Source organism: Lactuca saligna, chromosome 6, assembly GCF_052625555.1.
Source record: "Lactuca saligna cultivar CGN05327 chromosome 6, ASM5262555v1, whole genome shotgun sequence".
In the NCBI taxonomy this organism is placed as follows: domain Eukaryota; kingdom Viridiplantae; phylum Streptophyta; class Magnoliopsida; order Asterales; family Asteraceae; genus Lactuca; species Lactuca saligna.
The window spans coordinates 98,078,829-98,098,362 of record NC_136422.1 but is presented as its reverse complement, the minus strand read 5'-3'; the positions used below and the strand labels follow the sequence as shown (position 1 = coordinate 98,098,362).

Here is a 19,534-nt window from a genome sequence, read left to right as displayed (position 1 = left end):
AATCAAAAGCTACGTATGTTCGGCTAAAATAGTTGGTAGCTTGTAGCGGGTGACGTGTACATTGTAGCAGGTAACGTTTTGTTAAAAGCTACATGAAGTATCATTTGGATTTTGAACGTTTTATTTAAACTAAACGCTAGAAACTTGTAGTGCAAAACGATGTTTTTTATTCAAAATGGAGCTCTCAGCTATCCGCTAACTGCTACTCACTACTAGCTATATGCTATCCGCTACCCGCTACCAACCAGTATTATGAACTAATCACTAAAAAAGAAAAGTTCTTTTAACGTTGTAAGATATCAAAAATTTATACTTAAAGATATATTTTAATACGTTAATTTTTTCTTTCTTTTTGTAAAGGTTACTTATCTTTACTATTGTTAACTAAATGTTATAACATGTTATAAATTACATTAATAAAGCATTAGACTATTATAAAACTAACACATAAATTCACATCGAATTAAATTATCACAACATACTTTTATTCGGTTAAATCGTTCAACCTTTTTACTGGTCATACTCTTGCACATTATTTCTCAGATTCTTTTATGAACGGCAAATCTAACCTACTCCTAAACTACACCTTAAATCCACTTATGTCCACGACGGTACTTTTTTTTTTTTTTTTTTTTTTTTTTTTTTTTTTTTTTAATAAGTAATGATACACAGCGGGTTGTTGGGCTTAATCTCTTCTCTGAAAAAAAACATTATTACCTATTAAATTTTCAAAAAACGCAAAAAAAAATCTAATTATTGACCGGGCCACTACGAAAAATTAGGTTTTATACTATCTACGAATATTATAAGTTATAACTATGTAAATTTATTGTCCAAAATCCTTTTGCAAAAAATCACCCACATAGGCACCACACAGTACACCTATTAAATTTAACCAACTAGCTTTTTCACCACACACATAGACCTATAAATTTAAACAAGTCATATAGCTAAGGGTGGCATTAATATATACAACTTCAAAAGTTTTTGACACCTTTCTCTACAAACCAAAAGTGTTTGATCGTCTTCTTTCTATTAAGAGTTTTCAATATGTGCTCCATCGATGTTGCTACTTCTTCTGTTTCCAGTAAGTACTTTGCTACAGACGTTCTGAAGAATCGAGTAGGAGTTTACATGGAGACGACAAAGAAGTTTTTAGGGTTGACATGTCAGAAAATTCTGAAAGTGGGTCGTGATGATCCACGAAGGGCAATTCATTCAGTAAAAGTTGGAGTATCACTCACTTTGGTTTCTTTACTATATCTTTTAGAGCCTTTGTTCAATGGGATCGGGCAGAACGCCATTTGGGCTGTCATGACTGTTGTGGTTGTGCTTGAGTTCACTGCAGGTAATTATTATGTTTTTATATTTTATATATAGTTAGTTACAATTGGTTTCATGCATCAATAATAGATATATTAATTTAATGGTTTTATATATGAAGTTCTAAATTAATTAATAATATTTTATTTGTTTATTTATTGAAAGGGGCAACGTTATGCAAAGGATTGAATAGAGGTCTTGGAACGCTGTTGGCAGGATCATTGGCTTTCTTATTCGAGTATATCGCTAGAGAAACTGGGAAGGTTTTTTGTGCCATTTTCATAGGAGCTTTGGTCTTTTTGATAGGTAAATATTGAGCACTAGCTGTTTATTTATTTTGGAGTAAATGTAAAAGAACAACAATAATACTTCTATTTGTTTCTGAATTATAATAATTTCTATGTTATAATTTATATTTTTAATTTTTAATTGAAACACTATACTTTGAAAATCTACATATTTAAAAAGAAAAATTATTATAACAGTATACTTTACAATATCTATTCAATTGTAACAAATTTACTTTAACAAATCGTAAAAATATGTTGCTATTTTTTGCATTTACTCCTATATATTATGTTTACATTTTATATCAATTTGTGTTTGCAGGAGCTATGAGTACGTATTTGAGGTTTTTTCCAACAGTAAAAAAAAATTATGACTACGGTGTCATTATATTCCTCTTGACATTTAATTTAATTACTATTTCAAGTTATCGTGTTGAAGATGTGCTAAAGATAGCTCGTGAGCGACTCTACACTATGGCTATTGGATCTGGGGTTTGCATTGTCATGAGCCTTTTTATCTTCCCGAACTGGTCAGGAGAAAATCTTCATAATTTTTCAGTATCTAAAATTGAAGGTTTGGCAAAATCAATTGAAGGTAAGCAATTACGATTCTTGAAATATCGTGTTATAATTTTATTTTATTATTTATTTATTTATTTGCAATTTAAAAGGTAATCATAAAAAATATGAACAGTTTTATAAAACATTATCGGGTGTTTGGGGCTGTGTTTCAAAAATAATTTAACTTTTTAGAATTCAATAAGCTAAATTGAGTACTTTTCAAAATCATTTTTCCCCATCATTAATAAATAGTTTTCAAGAAATCTAGTAACTCAAAACTCTTTATAACTTTGAGATAAAAACACTATAATATCCTTAATCAAAACTCTCTCTCTCTTTTTTTTTTTTTTTTTTTTTTTTTTTTTTTTTTTTAACAACTATAAATAGTTTTTCAAACAAAAAAAAAGTTCATAACTTATAATTTTAGGGTCAAACAGAAAGAAATAGAAACGGTAAAGGTTTTTAGAAAAAAAATGATGTATAATCCGAAAAATAAAATTGATATATATATATATATATATATATATATATATATATATATATATATATATATATATATATATATATATATATATATATATATATATATATATATATAACACGAGTTCAATAGAAAACCATAATTAACCAATGAATCAATTTTTTTTTCAACTTTTAAAACTTATTTTTTATAAAAAAAAAAAAAAACTAAAAATACAAAAATTCATAACTTTTTATCCTTTTTCCAATGATATCGAATTAGAATTTTTTTTACATCAAATTCATAATTTGAATTTTTTAAAATTTACAATGTGAATCCGGATTCACACGGTGAATCCGAAAAATATTTTCACATTCGCAATGTAAATATATGAATTTATATATTTTTAGATGTTTTTTTGATAAAGAATAAGCTTTAGAAATTGAAAAAAAAAAGATTTGGTTCCTTGAAAAACTAATAATTATGGTTCTCTATTGAACTTTTCAATATATATATATATATATATATATATATATATATATATATATATATATATGAGACATTGCTAATTTTATGAGATGTTGAAACGCAATCTAAAAATAATTTTAAAATGCAAAATCAAAGGAAAAATCCAAAAAAAAAAAAAAAAATTAATTATTATTTTCCTCACTTCATTTACCTAAAAAAAAAAAACAATTACCATTTTTTTTTTGAAAAATACATTAAATATTCTCATAGAATATTATACTGTAAATATTCTAATATAATTTTTAAAATGTTAGAATATTTTACTAGATTTGTTAAATATATAAAATATTCTAATAATCTACTAGAATATGTAAAAAAACGGTAAAATAATTTATTATTTATTATTAAAAATTTTTTTTTCAAAAATATAAATGACGAAAATAATATTTAAAAAATCAAATTTCGAATTATTTTGCATTTTAAAAATGGTTTTATCTACAAAATGAGTGGTTAGGATTACATGTTACGGTCTCACAATATTAGGTTACATGAACCTACTATATATATATATATATATATATATATATATATATATATATATATATATATATATATATATATATATATATATATATATAAACAGGATAAAGTGAGTATTCTTTTTTCGATAAGTACTCATGAGGACATCTTAAACAATCTACAGAAAAATAGAAATCATAAAATCGAGCATAGTATTATATTGGATAGAAAAATGATCCATTTTTTTTTCCATTTTTTTCTCTCCAATATAATATTATGCTTGATTTTATGATATGTATTTTTTTATTTTTTGTTTTAATTTTTTTAAGATGTTCTCATTAGTCTTCACCGAAAAAATAGTACTTACCTAAACCGGACCCTATATATATATATATATATATATATATATATATATATATATATATATATATATATATATATATATATATATATATATATATATATATATATACTAGATGTGTGGCAACTCTTTTGTTGAATAATATATATATATATATATATATATATATATATATATATATATATATATATATATATATATATATATATATATATATATATATATATACTAGATGTGTGGCAACTTTTTTGTTGAATAATTTTTTTATGGGAAAATAATTATTAGATTTTATTGTTAATTAGTATGTATAAAAAATTATTAATTTTACATAAAATATTTATGTTTAGAACTTCTATTTATATTATCTGTTCGTACATTTGATGTAAATTAGTTAACATCGGTGTCTAGTTTAAGAAATATAAAGTAATTTATATATAAGAATTTAATATTTTAAAATTGTCATTTTCTTATAAATTAATTTTTTTTTAATAATCTTACTTATTTTAAGGTTTAAAACTTTTGGCAAATGTTAATGATTTATTTATCTATAATTGATTGTACAAAAAGCTTTGCAACCTATATCTTAAAATTCAAGATATTACTAATATGCACTGTTGTAAAAATCCCGACTAGGTCCCGATTAATTTCCGATTAATCTCTAGGTGCCACTTGACCGATTAGAGGGCGCCTAACGATTAATTCTTACATACATAATGAGTGAAACAATATAAAAGGATGAAATTTTAACATTTTGAAGAAGTTTTTTTCTCAATGGATACTATTTGAGGCATAATTAGCGTTGTATTAATCATATTAACTTATTTTGTTATGATATTAGTGGTATTTATGAACTTTAATATGATATTAGTCATATTTAATTTTTTAAAATTCAGCAAATTAGCAAATAATGGTTCTCGATTAATCCCCCAATTAATCTCCGCATAGTCGATTAATCGTTTAACCCCAGTCCACCGACTAGCTAACGTCAAACGTTTTTTACAACCTTGTAATATGCTTTATAATATAGTATAAGATATAAGATATATGATTTTTATGTTAAAGGTAAAAGTAACTTTTAAAATGTATTTACGTGGGATTTTAAAAAACTACAGCTTGTGTCAATGAATACTTTAGCGACAGAGAAACAAACGTGGGGAAAGATAACTCAATGGAGGATCCTATTTACGAGAACTACAAGGCAGTTCTAGACTCGAAGTCCACAGACGAAACCCTGGTACGATACTTTTGTTGTTTTAGATGCATATTGTAATTAATGAGTTCTTGGAACATAATGAAAAACAATCATTTGGAGTTAGATTTAATAAAATTGATATAACTTACAGGCATTACATACGAGTTGGGAGCCACGACACTCTTGGCATTGTGATCCAATCCCATGGCAACAATACGTTAAACTCGGAGCTGTACTTCGACATTTTGGATATACGGTCGTTGCTCTTCATGGATGTTTACGAACTGAAATCCAGGTATCTTTTGCCCATATAAAGTGTTAGCTTATTAAATGTTGTATGGATAAAATGCTTAATAGACTAATAATACATGTCTTAAATAAGAGTGTTCTATATAATAAGACAATTTCTTTTAAAATAAATAAGTTATCTAAAATAAATGATCGTCTTATCTTTTTATGCAATGATGCAATTAGCAAGCGATTTCTTTTAAGGTATGACATTATATATAACAATATATGAATGTTTTCTATTTAAGTAAAATACACCACTTTTCCCATTAAGTGCTAATATTTCACAAATACAGCCTCATTTACTATTATTATTTTTCCTACCGTTACACAAAATATGAGCCATTTTTCTAAAAGTGGAAAATAGCTTCAACATCATTTATGCACACACATTTTATCAAACCAAAGCTATTGCTAATTACCTATAAATTATTGCATAAAATTTGATCCTTCCATTTTGGCATTTTCAGACACCAAAATCCGTTCGATTGTTATTTAAAGATCCATGCACTCGCCTAGCAACCGAAGTATCCAAAGCCCTAATGGAACTAGCAGATAGCATACGAAACCGTCGCCAATGTTCACCAGAAGTACTTTCCGATCACCTCCACCAAGCCCTACAAGACCTAGACACGGCCCTAAAATCACAACCACGACTCTTTCTTGGGCCGAACGGCCCCAACAACACCGCAAATATGCTAGCCCTAGTGGCAGAATCAACACGATTAAAACCTGAAAAGCAGTTATCAAGTGTAAAAACTGAATCATCAGCACTATATGAGTGGAAATCAAAGAGAGTTTCCAAGCAGTTGGAAGTTGATGGGAGGTTCTTGAGGCCGACATTGAGCAAGATTGCAATCACGAGTTTGGAGTTCTCAGAGGCATTGCCATTTGCAGCATTTGCAGCGTTGTTGGTGGAGGCGGTGGCAAAACTTGATCTTGTGATTGAAGAAGTGGAGGAATTAGGGAGGATTGCTTGCTTTAAAGAATTTGATGACCATGTGATTGTGGAAGTGGATGAGAAATCTAAAATGGAGATTAATTTGCCTTCTGATCCTGTCGAATAGTTTTAATAGTAATACTAATTAATTTTTCCTGTTATGGACTTTGTATTTGTAAACCATTTATTAGAAATTTGATAGTTTAAGACTGACTACTTTGTGTTTTTGTTATTATTGATTGTGTACATGTATATCATTGAAAGCATTTAAAAATCAAAAGGATATTAGTATATCTTCTATTAACGATAAGATCGCCAAACCATAAATAAATTTATCTACTCCTAATTTATAGGATCTTGTTGTACTTTAAATATGTCTTATCATGTACTCTAGAATTGATTATATATAATGGAATATGCACCACTACAAGATTATTGGAGCTTGATCAAATCTATTCTTATATAGTATCAACCAATTTCCGATCTCTTCTTAATCAATTCTTATAGCTAGCACTACCTCTTCTTGATAATGGCATCATAAAGCTCCTCCAAGATGGTACTCTTTCTCTTAGCACCATACTTTATATGCTAACCATCAAGTTATCCTCTTCAAACAATCTCTATGGAAGAACTAGATTACTCCCCTTCTCAAATATCAAAACTGAATCACTCATATTAATGGTTCCTTTGTTCCTCTTCCTAAGACAATTATGGTTGACTGATGGGCTTTGTACATAAGAACATTCCTAAGTGCGCATACAAACCCTAATGCTTGGATCTAGGTTTCTCTATTAAACATGCTATGAATCCAAGGCTAATAATTACTTATTAGGTGTAAGAACAACACAAAATCAGATCTAGAAACATACCTTTGATTCTCTTGTTTAATCTTGTTGTCTTGGAGCTCTAGAGTCACAATTGTCACTCCTCTAATGGCTTACAAACACCAAATAGCAAAGAGGATGATTTGAGAGAGAGGAGATGGGATGGAATTCGACCAGAGTATCCTTACTTTAGAATATGTGTCGAATTCCTTCAGCCATAGGGTCTATTTATACTTGTATACTCCTTAAGGGTTACAACTTAAACCCTAGTTGGATAACTTAGACTTTAAGTTAATCCATATCCTTACCTTAGATATCCTTTGGACGATTTTGGCTTATCCAAGCCCTAGAAATCGTCCACCCTATCTCCCATAAGGATTTACAGTCTAAAGTGTAACTATCAAACAATTGACAGTTTATACCCTCTTATTTAATTAATCTCCCTAAGTCACCAAATTAATACTAATTAATCTATGATTTATATTAATCAAATAACTATATTATTATTCCTTATATTATTCTCATAATATATTAATAATATCTATTCTCTCATAATAAATCATCCTACCAAGTTGCTATGGTGAAGGCAACCTAAAAGGACCATGCACAATCGGGTCAAATACTTGCCTAATATAGTTGCAGCCTTAGACACTATTCCAACAGTCTCCCACTTGGATAAGTCTAGTAACTATATGCGGAGGTACATTCTGATTTGCAATCGTAGCTCTCAAAGACGCTGTCAAACTCTGATCTAATCAATCTTGTCCTTTAGATAAGGGATCGTACAATCCTCTGTCAGATATCATGCTGACAATGCTATGGAATAGTTAGTCTAGCACTTGGTTTCTCGATTTCCAATTTATTTGACATAGAACTTAATCGAACACATCAATTCAGTTCTAACCGGGCCCGGCACATAAGTCAAATCAAATCATCGAGCGGCCGAGATATCACTTTTTCCTTCAAAGGATAAAAGTTACAGATAAACTTTGACTTATATGCATTTACTTATTCATTAACCAACTACACACAACAATGCGTTTTATAACATCGAGTTACCAATGCGTTTTCGCATTATCAATGTACAATCAATTAACCAATAACAAAACATATATCTAGGTTTTAAGACTGTATGATATTATCGTCTTGCGATCACCCATTTACTATCACATTCCATAAGGTGATTCCAGCAAGCGCGGGTTTGTTCTAATGCTCAAACCTAGTTCATAAGCACTCATGAACGCTGCAGCAATCTTTTGCTATGTCTAACACCATTTAGACACTCTACACACCTATTCATGACAATCTTCATTCATATCTACTTCCGACATATGAATGATTGTGGACTATTTGAACAATTCGATTATTCTTAATAAACTCAATTATTCCGGAAGTCAAAACATGCAAAATGAAACAATAGTTAAACAATTAACATAAGATAGTAACATTACTTATAAATAAAACTCCTTTATTTAATCATCAAATGTTAATTACATTTATCTATTACACGTTTTTAATACTATCTAATCTATGCTAATATCATCCTTCAGCCCAATACTCATAGCATGCTGCAAATGCTTAACCCTACTCAGTCCCTTCGTAAGCGGATCTGCTGGGTTATCTTCCGATGATATTCTCTTCAGTACGAGTTGTCCTTCTTTTACACGATGTCTAATAAAGTGATATTTTCTGTCGATATGTCGTGATCTACCATGATCTCTCGATTCCTTGGTCAAGGCAACCACTCCCTCATTATCACAGAAAATTTCCATGGGCTCCTTTATGGCAGGTACAACTCCAAGATCACCAATGAAGTTCTTTACCCATATTGCCTCCTTCGACGCTTCGCTCGCTGCGATGTACTCTGATTTGCACGTTGAATCAGCTACGATTTGCTGCTTGGAACTCTTCCAAGTTACTGCTCCTCCATTCAGGGTAAAGACCCAGCCTGACTGCGAACGGTAGTTGTCTCTATCAGTTTGAAAACTGGCATCACTATACGCTCGCACCTTCAAGTCATCACTCCCTCTAAGGACTAAGAACCATTCCTTCATCCTCCGAAGGTAGTTAAGGATATTCTTCACCGCAACCCAATGAGCTCTACCTGGATTCCCTTGATATCTACTAACCATGCTCAAAGCAAAGGCTACATCATGGCGAGTACAAGTCATAGCGTACATGATTGAGCCTACTGTGGAAGCATATGGAACTCGGCTCATTTCATTCATCTCGGCTTCGGTACTCGGACTTTGAGTCTTACTCAACTTGGCATTGCTTTGTATCGGTAATTCTCCCTTCTTCGAGTTTTCCATACTAAAATGATTTAGTACCTTCTCTAAGTAAGTGTTCTGACTAAGTCCTATTAGTCTCTTACTTCTTTCTCTTACTATCCTTATTCCCAAAATATAGGAAGCCTCTCCGAGGTCCTTCATAGCGAAACACTTCCCGAGCTAGGACTTAACTTCTTGCAGAGTCGGGACGTTGTTTCCTATGAGTAATATGTCATCGACATATAGAACGAGAAAGCTTACTACACTCCCACTGGCTTTGACATATACACACGATTCATCTTCGCTTCGTACAAATCCAAACTCTTTGACTTTCTCATCGAAGCAAAGATTCCATCTGCGAGATGCTTGCTTTAGTCCATAAATGGACTTCTCAAGCTTACACACTCTATTCGGATGCTTCGAATCCACAAACCCCTCTGGCTGAGCCATGTAAACATCCTCAACCAACTTTCCATTAAGGAAAGCGGTCTTGACATCCATTTGCCAAATCTCATAATCATGAAATGCGACAATTGCTAGCATCACTCTAATAGATTTTATCTTCGCAATTGGTGAGAAGGTCTCTTCATAGTCAATTCCAGGAGTTTGAGTAAAGCCCTTCGCAACCAATCGTGCTTTATATGTGTGTACTTTTCCATCCACGTTGGTCTTCTTCTTGAAGATCCATTTGCACCCAACGGTCTTACATCCGGGCACATTATCAACCAAATTCCAAACTTGGTTATCATACATGGATTGGATCTCGCTATCCATTGCCTCTTTCCATTTTGCAGACTCCGGGCCTGCCATGGCTTCCTTATAGCTATTAGGTTCATCAAGGTTTATTAATGTACTATCACTAATATACATGTCCCCTTCGGTAGTAATATGAAAACCGTACAATTGGGGTTGAAACCCAACTCTTTCGGAACGTCTAAGAGGTAATGATATGTCAATCGGTTCAACCGGAGTTTCCTCCTCGGGTTGAGCAACAACAGTTGAGGTTCCTTCATCTATCGACTCTTGAATCTCTTCAAGATGGATTTGCCTCCCACTGTCTCCTTGGCCTATGAGTTCTCGCTCTTGGAAAACTCCTCTCCTCGCAACAAAGACAACATTGTCCTTCGGTCTATAGATGAGATATCCAAAGATTTTCTGCGGGTAGCCGATGAAAATACATCGCTCACTACGAGGTTCGAGCTTGTCGTGAGTATCTCGTCTTACGAAAGCCTCGCAACCCCAAACCTTGATATGTGCTAACGAAGGAGCTTTCCCCGTCCACATCTCGTGAGGTGTTTTGGCAACCTTCTTAGTAGGGACTCGGTTAAGGATATGGGCGGCAGTCTCTAAGGCATACCCGCAAAAAGAGATAGATAGTGAAGCATGACTCATCATAGAGCGAACCATGTCCAACAAGGTTCGATTACACCTTTCTGCCACACCATTCAATTGTGGTGTCCTAGGTGGCGTCAATTGTGAAACTATTCCACACTCCTTGAGATAATCGTGGAATTCAAGACTTAGGTACTCTCCTCCTCAATCGGATCGAAGCATCTTGATCTTCCTACCCAATTGATTCTCCACTTCATTCTTAAACTCTTTGAACTTTTCAAAAGTTTCTGACTTTTGCTTGATTAAGTAGATAAACCCATATCTACTATAGTCATCGGTAAAAGTCACGTAGAAGCGGTTACCATCCTTCGTGGTAGATCTAAACGGTCCACATACATTGGTATGTATGAGGTCCAATAGACCCTCACCCCTTTCGCACGTACCAGCGAAGGGTGACTTAGTCATTTTTACAAGTAAACAAGACTCGCATGTGTCATCTTCCCTAAGGTCGAATGACTCCAAACACTCCATCCTTTTGGAGTTGGGCTATGCATTTCTTGTTGACATGTCCAAGACGACTATGCCATAAGGATGCCTTATCCATACTATTGGAAGAATCCAAGTACAAAACATCATTTCCTAAGTTATCAACAATCATAACAGTTTCATAAATTCCATTACATGGTATAGGTTCAAAGTTAAAGACACCATTTAGATAAGCTAAAATAGAACCATTCTCATTATTAAAAGAAAATCTAAAACCTTGTCTAAACAAACCATGAAAAGAAATGATGTTTCTAGCCATTTCTGGCGAATAGCAACAATTGTTCAAATCTAAAGATAAACTACTCCTAAGCACTAAAGAATACACTCCAATCTTGGTTACAGACGACGATCTTCTATTCCCCATGATTAGATTTATTCTTCCATGCTCCACGTCTCTACATCTTCTTAGTCCCTGCACATTAGAGCAAATGTGGTAACCACAACCGATATCAAGAACCCAAGAAGTATTGTGGGAATCATTAGATTTAATTGTATATATACATGCGAAAGATGGCTTGATCTTTCCTTCCTTGATGGCTTGCAGGTATTCCGGGCAGCTTCTCTTCCAATGTCCTATCTTGTGGCAGTGGTGGCACTCTGCCTCCTTCGGGTTGGAGCAGGGCTTAGTGGGATCAACTTTGGTCCCACTAGAAGAGGCACCATCTCGGGCTTTCACCTTGCGATGGTTCTTTGACGAAGCCTTCCTCTTCTTTCCCTTTCCTTGTCCAATTGCCAAGACAGGAGCAGCGGGCGGATTGGGAGTTGGTGCAACAGACTTGTCCTTGAAGTTGCTCTCAGCGACCCTCAAGAGACCTTGGAGTTTGCTTAGGGTGACCTCTTCTTTGTTCATGTGATAGGTCATCCTAAATTGATTGTAGCTCGGAGGCAAAGAGTGAAGCACCATGTCGATCGCCAAGTCTTCCGCAAAGTTAACATTTAACTTGCGAAGGCGGTCGACATACCTTTGCATCTTTTGCAAGTGCACGGTAAGAGATTCTCCATGACCCATCTTAGCGGAAATCATGTTCGTGAAAATCTCATAACGCTCTTGTCTCGCGTTTTGATGGTATCTCTCCAATAAATCTTGGTGCATTTCGTATGGATACATGTCCTCGTAGGACTTTTGGAATTCAGAGTTCATAGTCGTGATCATGATGCAATGCACTTTCGTTGCATCACGCTCGTGAGTTTCGAAAGCGGTGATTTCGGCGGGAGTAGCAATTTTGGGGTTGATTTTCGCGAGCTTCTCATCGAGGACATACTCCTTATCCTCATAGCGAGCAATCGTGCGAATGTATCTTGTCCATTCGCTAAAATTTGTTCCATCAAAGGTGACCTTTTGACAAAGGCTCATCAAAGTGAAAGAACTCGCAGCAGCATTGTTGGCGTTCGACATCTATAAATAGAAAGGACAAAGATAGATTAGAATGTAAATCCCTAATATTCACCCAATAAGAAATTAGGGTAGGATCCAACAACAATATTTACACATTAGAAAAGGGATGCCGTAATCTAACATGCAAACAATTTGAAGGTAAGTGAATGACGATTCACTAATTCTCCACCATGAAAAACATAACTTTAAGTCCTAAATGTATTGAGAATTCCTAGGTTCGGATGAGATTCATTGAAAATTTTCAATGGCATGTTTAAATCTCGATATGCCCCTCTTGTTTGTGATTAGGATATCGAGGATCACAAAGCGTGTGTGAATTACCATGTAAATTCACATGGTGCCTTCATTGTAACGATCACTTATTCGATGTGCCGGTAAACCACACACACTCCATCGAACTATGATAAACAATGAATCACCCTTTGCCACCTTCGCTTAGAACCAATTAGTGTTCCGGTAAACCACACACGCTCCACTAACTTCTTAGCAAGGTGCAAAGTGTAATTTCATGGGATTGCATCAATTCACTTTTCCTAAAGTAACTAAGATTGGGAAATTTTAATAGAACATGTAGTTACTTTGTATTTCTTATTATACTTTTAATGAGAGGATGAGGTTGCCCTATCCTACCCGTTCGGCTAACGACCCTCCACCGATCAAGCGAGCGGTGGGTGTGAGTGTACACCCATTAAGCGTCATTTTATAGGCCGCAACCTTATACCCACCTTATAGACTGACTTCGTGAATGAGGCCTACTAACGGTAAGACTAGCATTTAAGTTATATATATATATATATATATATATATATATATATATATATATATATATATATATATATATTAATGTTGTAATATTATATTAGTATAGGGTTGTATTTTAAACTTGTAAAATTCTAGGGTTTGAAATTTAAATTGTCTAAATTAAACTTTTAATCACAAAACATAAATTTCAAAACTTGAGGACAAGTTTTAAACATTTAAAACATAAAGGATCAAATAACAAATAATCTAAATCACATAATTATCTATATTTGATTAATAATTATCATATAAGGAAATCAAATATTTTATTAATTGATAATTATCTTCAATTAGATCAAAAATATAGTCATATATATCACAAAATCAGATTAGGGTTGATCTAATATGATTAAGGTAAGTTTCCATAAGATAAATATGAAAAAAAATCCCGTTTTTGGCTAATCCTGACGCTCAGACTCGTCGAGTACCCATACTAGACTCGCCGTGTCAGGCCAACTCGCCGAGTCCACTAAGGGACTCGCCGAGTCCATGACTCAGAAACATAAAAATTGAATTTTTCAGTTAAGATTCAAACATTCAAGCATCAATTTAATAGAAACCAATCAAGGCTCTGATACCACTGATGGGTTTTGTACATAAGAACATTTCTAAGTGCGCATACAAACCCTAATGCTTGGATCTAGGTTTCTCTATTAAACGTGCTATGAATCCAAGGCTTCTAATGACTTATTAGGTGTAAGAACAACACAAAATCAGATCTAGAAACATACCTTTGATTCTCTTGTTTAATCTTGTTGTCTTGGAGCTCTAGAGTCACAATTGTCACTCTTCTAATGGCTTACAAACACAACTAGCAAAGAGGATGATTTGAGAGAGAGGAGAGGGGATGGAATTCGACCAAAGTATCCTTACTTTAGAAGATGTGTCGAATTGCTTCAGCTATAGGGTCTATTTATACTTGTAGACTCCTTAAGGGTTATAGCTTAAACCCTAGTTGGATAACTTAGACTTTAAGTTAATCCATATCCTTACCTTAGATATCCTTTGGACGATTTTGGCTTATCTAAGCCCTAGAAATCGTCCACCCTATCTCCCATAAGGATTTACAGTCTAAAGTGTAACTATCAAACAATTGTCAGTTTATACCCTCTTATTTAATTAATCTCCTTAAGTCACCAAATTAATACTAATTAATCTATGACTTATATTAATCTAATAAGTATATTATTATTCCTTATATTATTCTCATAATATATTAATAATATCTATTCTCTCATAATAAATCATCCTACCAAGTTGCTATGGTGAAGGCAACCCAAAAGGACCATGCACAATCGGGTTAAATACTTGCCTAATATAGTTGCAGCCTTAGACACTATTCCAACAGAAAAAACATCCCCTAATCCCTATTTTGCTTCATGGGAATAAGTCGATCATAGAGCCATTCTCATCCTTCAATCCTCCCCCATAGAAGAAGCCATGGATGAACTTCTTAGCCTATTTACTACTTGAGATGTCTGGGTCACACTTGAAGCCGCATATTGTCATGTTTTTGTTGAACGTATGCAAAATCTTAAGGACTATCTTCACCAACTACAAGAAGGTTCCTCTTTTGTCTCTAATTATGGTTTAAAGTTTAAATTAATTTGTGATAAACTTGCAGCAATCAGTCAACGGGTAGATGAGATTGATAAAATTCACTAGTTTTTGTGTGGTCTTGGTCCATCTTTTGAATCTTTCTCTACAGCTCATAGGTCTATTAAATCAATACCTCCTTTCCGTGACCTTCTTTCTTATGTAGAAATTCATGAATTATTCTTATGATCTGTTCATGGTTTCGATGCTCCCCCAGTGGATTTTAATGTTCAATCTTTTTTCTCTCTCTCTCTCTCTCTCTCTCTCATTCTACTTCAAGTTGTGGATCTTACACTTAATGGGGTCCTAGAGTTCGCTCTGGTGATCGAGGTTGTGGCCTTTAATCAACCAACTATCAACTATGTAGAACAGACGGACACTACGCAACATAATGCCCAGATCTCTCCACCTTTGCCCAACGAGGACCATATATTGATACAAATTTGGTATATGTCCTTGCTACCAAATGTAACACAAATGATACTTCTTCAGATTGGCATGTTGAATTTGGTGCTTCTACGCACATGACACCATCAGCTGCCAATCCCACCTCCCTATCTCCCTACACTGGAAATAAGCATGTCGTTTTTGGAAATGGTGATATTCTCAACATCTCCCATATTGGTAACACATCTTTTACCAAAGACATCAACTTAGAATATGTTTATGTTGTCCCTAAATTAACCAAGAATCTTCCTTCTATAAGAAAACCAACCTTTGATTCTCCAGTTGATATGTTATTTTTTAATCATAAATTTTCCATTAAAAATGACTAACCAAGAAGGTGCTAGCAAGGTGCAAGGTTGACAATGGACTCTATGTACTTGAGCATGGTCATAAAGCTTTGGTTGCTCAACTATATTCCACCAGACTACATGCATCATATGAGCTCTGGCATAATCGTTTAGGACATGTGTCATTTTCTACTATTTCATTATCACATAAATTTGGTCATTTGTTTATTACTTCTATTTTGCCTAAATCTAGTAGTTTCTATTCATGTGGACTATAGTCGTAAACTACCGTTTCTTATTAATGAAAAATGCTCTTTGCATGTTTTGGATATGATACATTGTGATTTTTGGGGACCCACACCCATTTTATCTAGTGATGGTTATGCTTATTATGTCATCTTTGTTGAAGATTTCTCATGGTTCACCTAGTTTTATCCCTTTAAACGCTAATTCAACTTTGTGATAGTTCTACAAAATTTTCTGGTTTTTGTTCAAACACAGTTTTCATGCAAGGTCAATTTTTTAAAAAGTGATGGCGGCATAGAGTTTCTCAATAACCATGTTAAAACCATTTTTGTTAAAAATGGTACTAATCACCACATTTCATGTCCTTACATGCCTCAACAGAATGAGCTATGTTGAGCGTAAATATTGTCATATCACCAAAATAGGAATAGCCATGTTGAGCATAAACATTGTCATACCACTCGACACACCAAGTTTAATGAGACTATTTTCCATTTACTAGGGACACCTCACCAATCGGCACTGCAAAATTCTTTTCTCTAGTTTTGAAGAATCTTGTGCAACCCTTCCGACTCAATCAAAGTCAATTGTTTCACCTTGTCCCACTAATCAAGTGACAACTTCCTTCTCAAGTCGTTGCCTCCTATGCCCGAAAGACTTGTAAGCTTTTATGCACGAACCATCCACATATGTGCATGAACCATTTACTTATGTGTATGAACCAACAACTTTAGTAACTAATGCTTCAACATTACTACCTATTACTACTACTATGACCTCAACTCATCCGATGAAAACCCACGGCAAAGCCGACAGCTCCAAGCCGCGTCACTTCTATGATTTCACTGACCTCCAGTCTAGTGCACGTCACATGACTCTTCTTACTCATAGAGATCCAAAGGGTTTCAAGACTGCAACAGAACACTAAAAGTGGCTCGATGCTATTCACGTTGAAATCTAAACTCTTCATAACAGTGACACTTGGGGTCAAGTTTCAAGACAAGTATCTTCTAATATTGTTAGCTCCAAATGGGTTTTTCGCACCAAGTATCGATCTGGCGGTTCCATAGATCGATACAATGCACGCTTCGTTGCACAAGGCTTTACTCAAATTCCAGGTCTTGATTATTCTCACCTTCAATTATGTCGTGAAAGCTTCTAACATTTTTCTTATACTGTATATTGTTGCTCACCAGAAATGGGTTCTACATCAACTTGATGTAAACAATGCATTTTTCAATGGACACCTGAGTGAGACCGTCTTTATGGAGCAACCATCGGGCTTCATCGGATTTCGTTTCCTAACTCAGGTATGTCGTTTAAAAAAGGTACTATATGGTTTAAACAAGGCCCCATGAGCTTGGTTTTAATGGTTAATCTCTTTCCTAATTCAAATTGGTTTTACATGTAATCAAGCCAGTCTGTCCTTATTTATGTGTAACCATGGTTCATGTCTCTTATATCTCCTTATTTACGTTGATGATATAATTTTAACTTGTAACATGTGACATCCCCAAAATCACGGCCAGAAAAGACCGGTTTTGTTTATACTTTATTTCAAAATCAGAGTTATTTTTTTTTAATAAAAAGGGTTGCGGAATTTGTCCCAAAACAATAATATGATAAAGATTTATCAAAAGCATTTCCATAGAAATGTATTTCATTAAAAGACTCGGGATGTCATGTTCGTACAGATCAAAAGTATAAACAGTACAATATAAGCCTTACTACATTATTTCATATCTACAGGCCTATATCCGTAATCCCTCGTCCAAAACATCACACCTATGCTCATGCGCCACTACCTGTAATGCATAAAACTGAGTGGGTCAGGCTTGGGAGCCTGGTGAGCACATAGGGTTTTCAACCCACAATAAATAAGTTTATTAATTTCATCAATCAACAATAACCCGATTACCCGTTCCAGTTATCCTCACTTTACGTCCCTAAACACCTATCATAAGGGACCTAGCCTAAGGATCATCATCGGGACGGACACTACTGCTAAGGGGATTCCTTAGCAATAAATGTCCTAATAGGCAACCATGTGGGGGATGGAGTACACCGGTGAACACATCGTTCACAACACCTACAGGTTGCGAGCCTGCTAGTGTTCCACTGGACTGTCTAGAAGAGTCCGTGGTCGTCATCTATACTCCGCTAGATGACTGGATCAACAACAACAACATCGAGGCCTCTCATCATTTTATCACACATCACCTATTACATCTACCCATGTTTTACCCCAACATTTTCGTAGATATAAAATACGTATACAGTTTAAATCATTGAAAACATGTATAACAACGTTCATCTAGCATAGATAACAAGTATTCAGATAATATGCACACATAGCACGTAATTTATATAAAATACTTCATATCTATGTGTAAGTTGAAGGTAACTATGCACTCACCTGAAAAGGTGGTGATTCCGAACTCAGACAGCGCTTCGCTTCTTAAAAAGAATTTTCTTCGACGAAACCTAGTATTATTACCACTAGAGTTTAGTTTATTATTCGTCGAGACTAATTAATAGTCTAGCTATTATTATTATTATTATATAAGCGTCAAAAAAATACTTATATAACCCATAATAATAGCCCAAGTATTTATTATAAGTTCCTAATAACGTTACTATAATTAAATAAAAGTTATATTAAAAATAGCGTAGGCGTAGCTCACTTACAGCGGGTTTTATAGAAAACCGGGCTTTGCTTGGAGCAGCGTTCCCGAGCCGAAAAGCTCTTCTTCTCGGAGCCTTCGAGCACTCCGGGGCTTCTGCCTCGTGCTAGGGAGGTTCCCTAGGCTTTTCGGGGGATTTCGGGGCTAGAGAGAGGTTCTAGAGAGAGAGAGAAAGTAAAGAGAAGAAAGAATGGGAAAGGTGTGAAGAAAATGAGGGTGGGAGAGGTGGTATTTATAGGGTGAAATGTGGCTGAACTTGGTGCCACATGTCACCATCTGGTGGCAAGCCTTGGGGAGAAAGCAATGGCCAAGATTGTGCCACATCACCCATTTTCGCACAGCACACTTCCGACTTCTAAAATCCGTAACTTTCACATACGACCTCCGTTTTTGACGTTCTTTATATCCACGCGTAGGTAATAATAAGATCTACAACTTTCATTTTGACACCGTCAGCTAATTCTCGACCGATCTTAAATTTAACAGTACAAGGAGATTATACTGTTAAACGTCTGCGTAAAATTAATAACTTCTACATACGGACTCTGTTTTTGTCTGTCTTTTTACCGTTGATTTCCTATTAATGAGATCTTCAACTCTCATTTACGTTGCGTAAGCCAAAAACCGCTCGAACTAAAATTCGAGTTTCAGGCCGTGCACTGCTAAGCCGAATCTTAGAAAAATCATAACTTCTTCATACGAAGTC

General features: G+C 34.2%; 1 protein-coding gene and 1 long non-coding RNA gene across 2 annotated transcripts; one reads left to right on the top strand and one right to left on the bottom strand.

Moving 5' to 3' along the window:
* Positions 1-946: 946 nt before the first annotated feature.
* Positions 947-6,679, top strand: LOC145002224 (aluminum-activated malate transporter 12-like). The gene is made up of 6 exons (XM_078961520.1): positions 947-1,348; positions 1,489-1,629; positions 1,933-2,205; positions 5,092-5,213; positions 5,323-5,466; positions 5,930-6,679. The coding sequence occupies exons 1-6, from the start codon at positions 1,051-1,053 to the stop codon at positions 6,524-6,526; spliced, it is 1,575 nt and encodes a 524-aa protein (XP_078817646.1). The 5' UTR covers positions 947-1,050; the 3' UTR covers positions 6,527-6,679.
* An 11,213-nt stretch (positions 6,680-17,892) lies between these two features.
* On the bottom strand, positions 17,893-19,014 carry LOC145000030 (uncharacterized). The gene is made up of 3 exons (XR_013661093.1): positions 18,833-19,014; positions 18,561-18,628; positions 17,893-17,949 (listed from the first exon to the last, which is right to left on the bottom strand). It is a non-coding gene; the product is annotated as an uncharacterized LOC145000030 (long non-coding RNA).
* Positions 19,015-19,534: the final 520 nt, after the last annotated feature.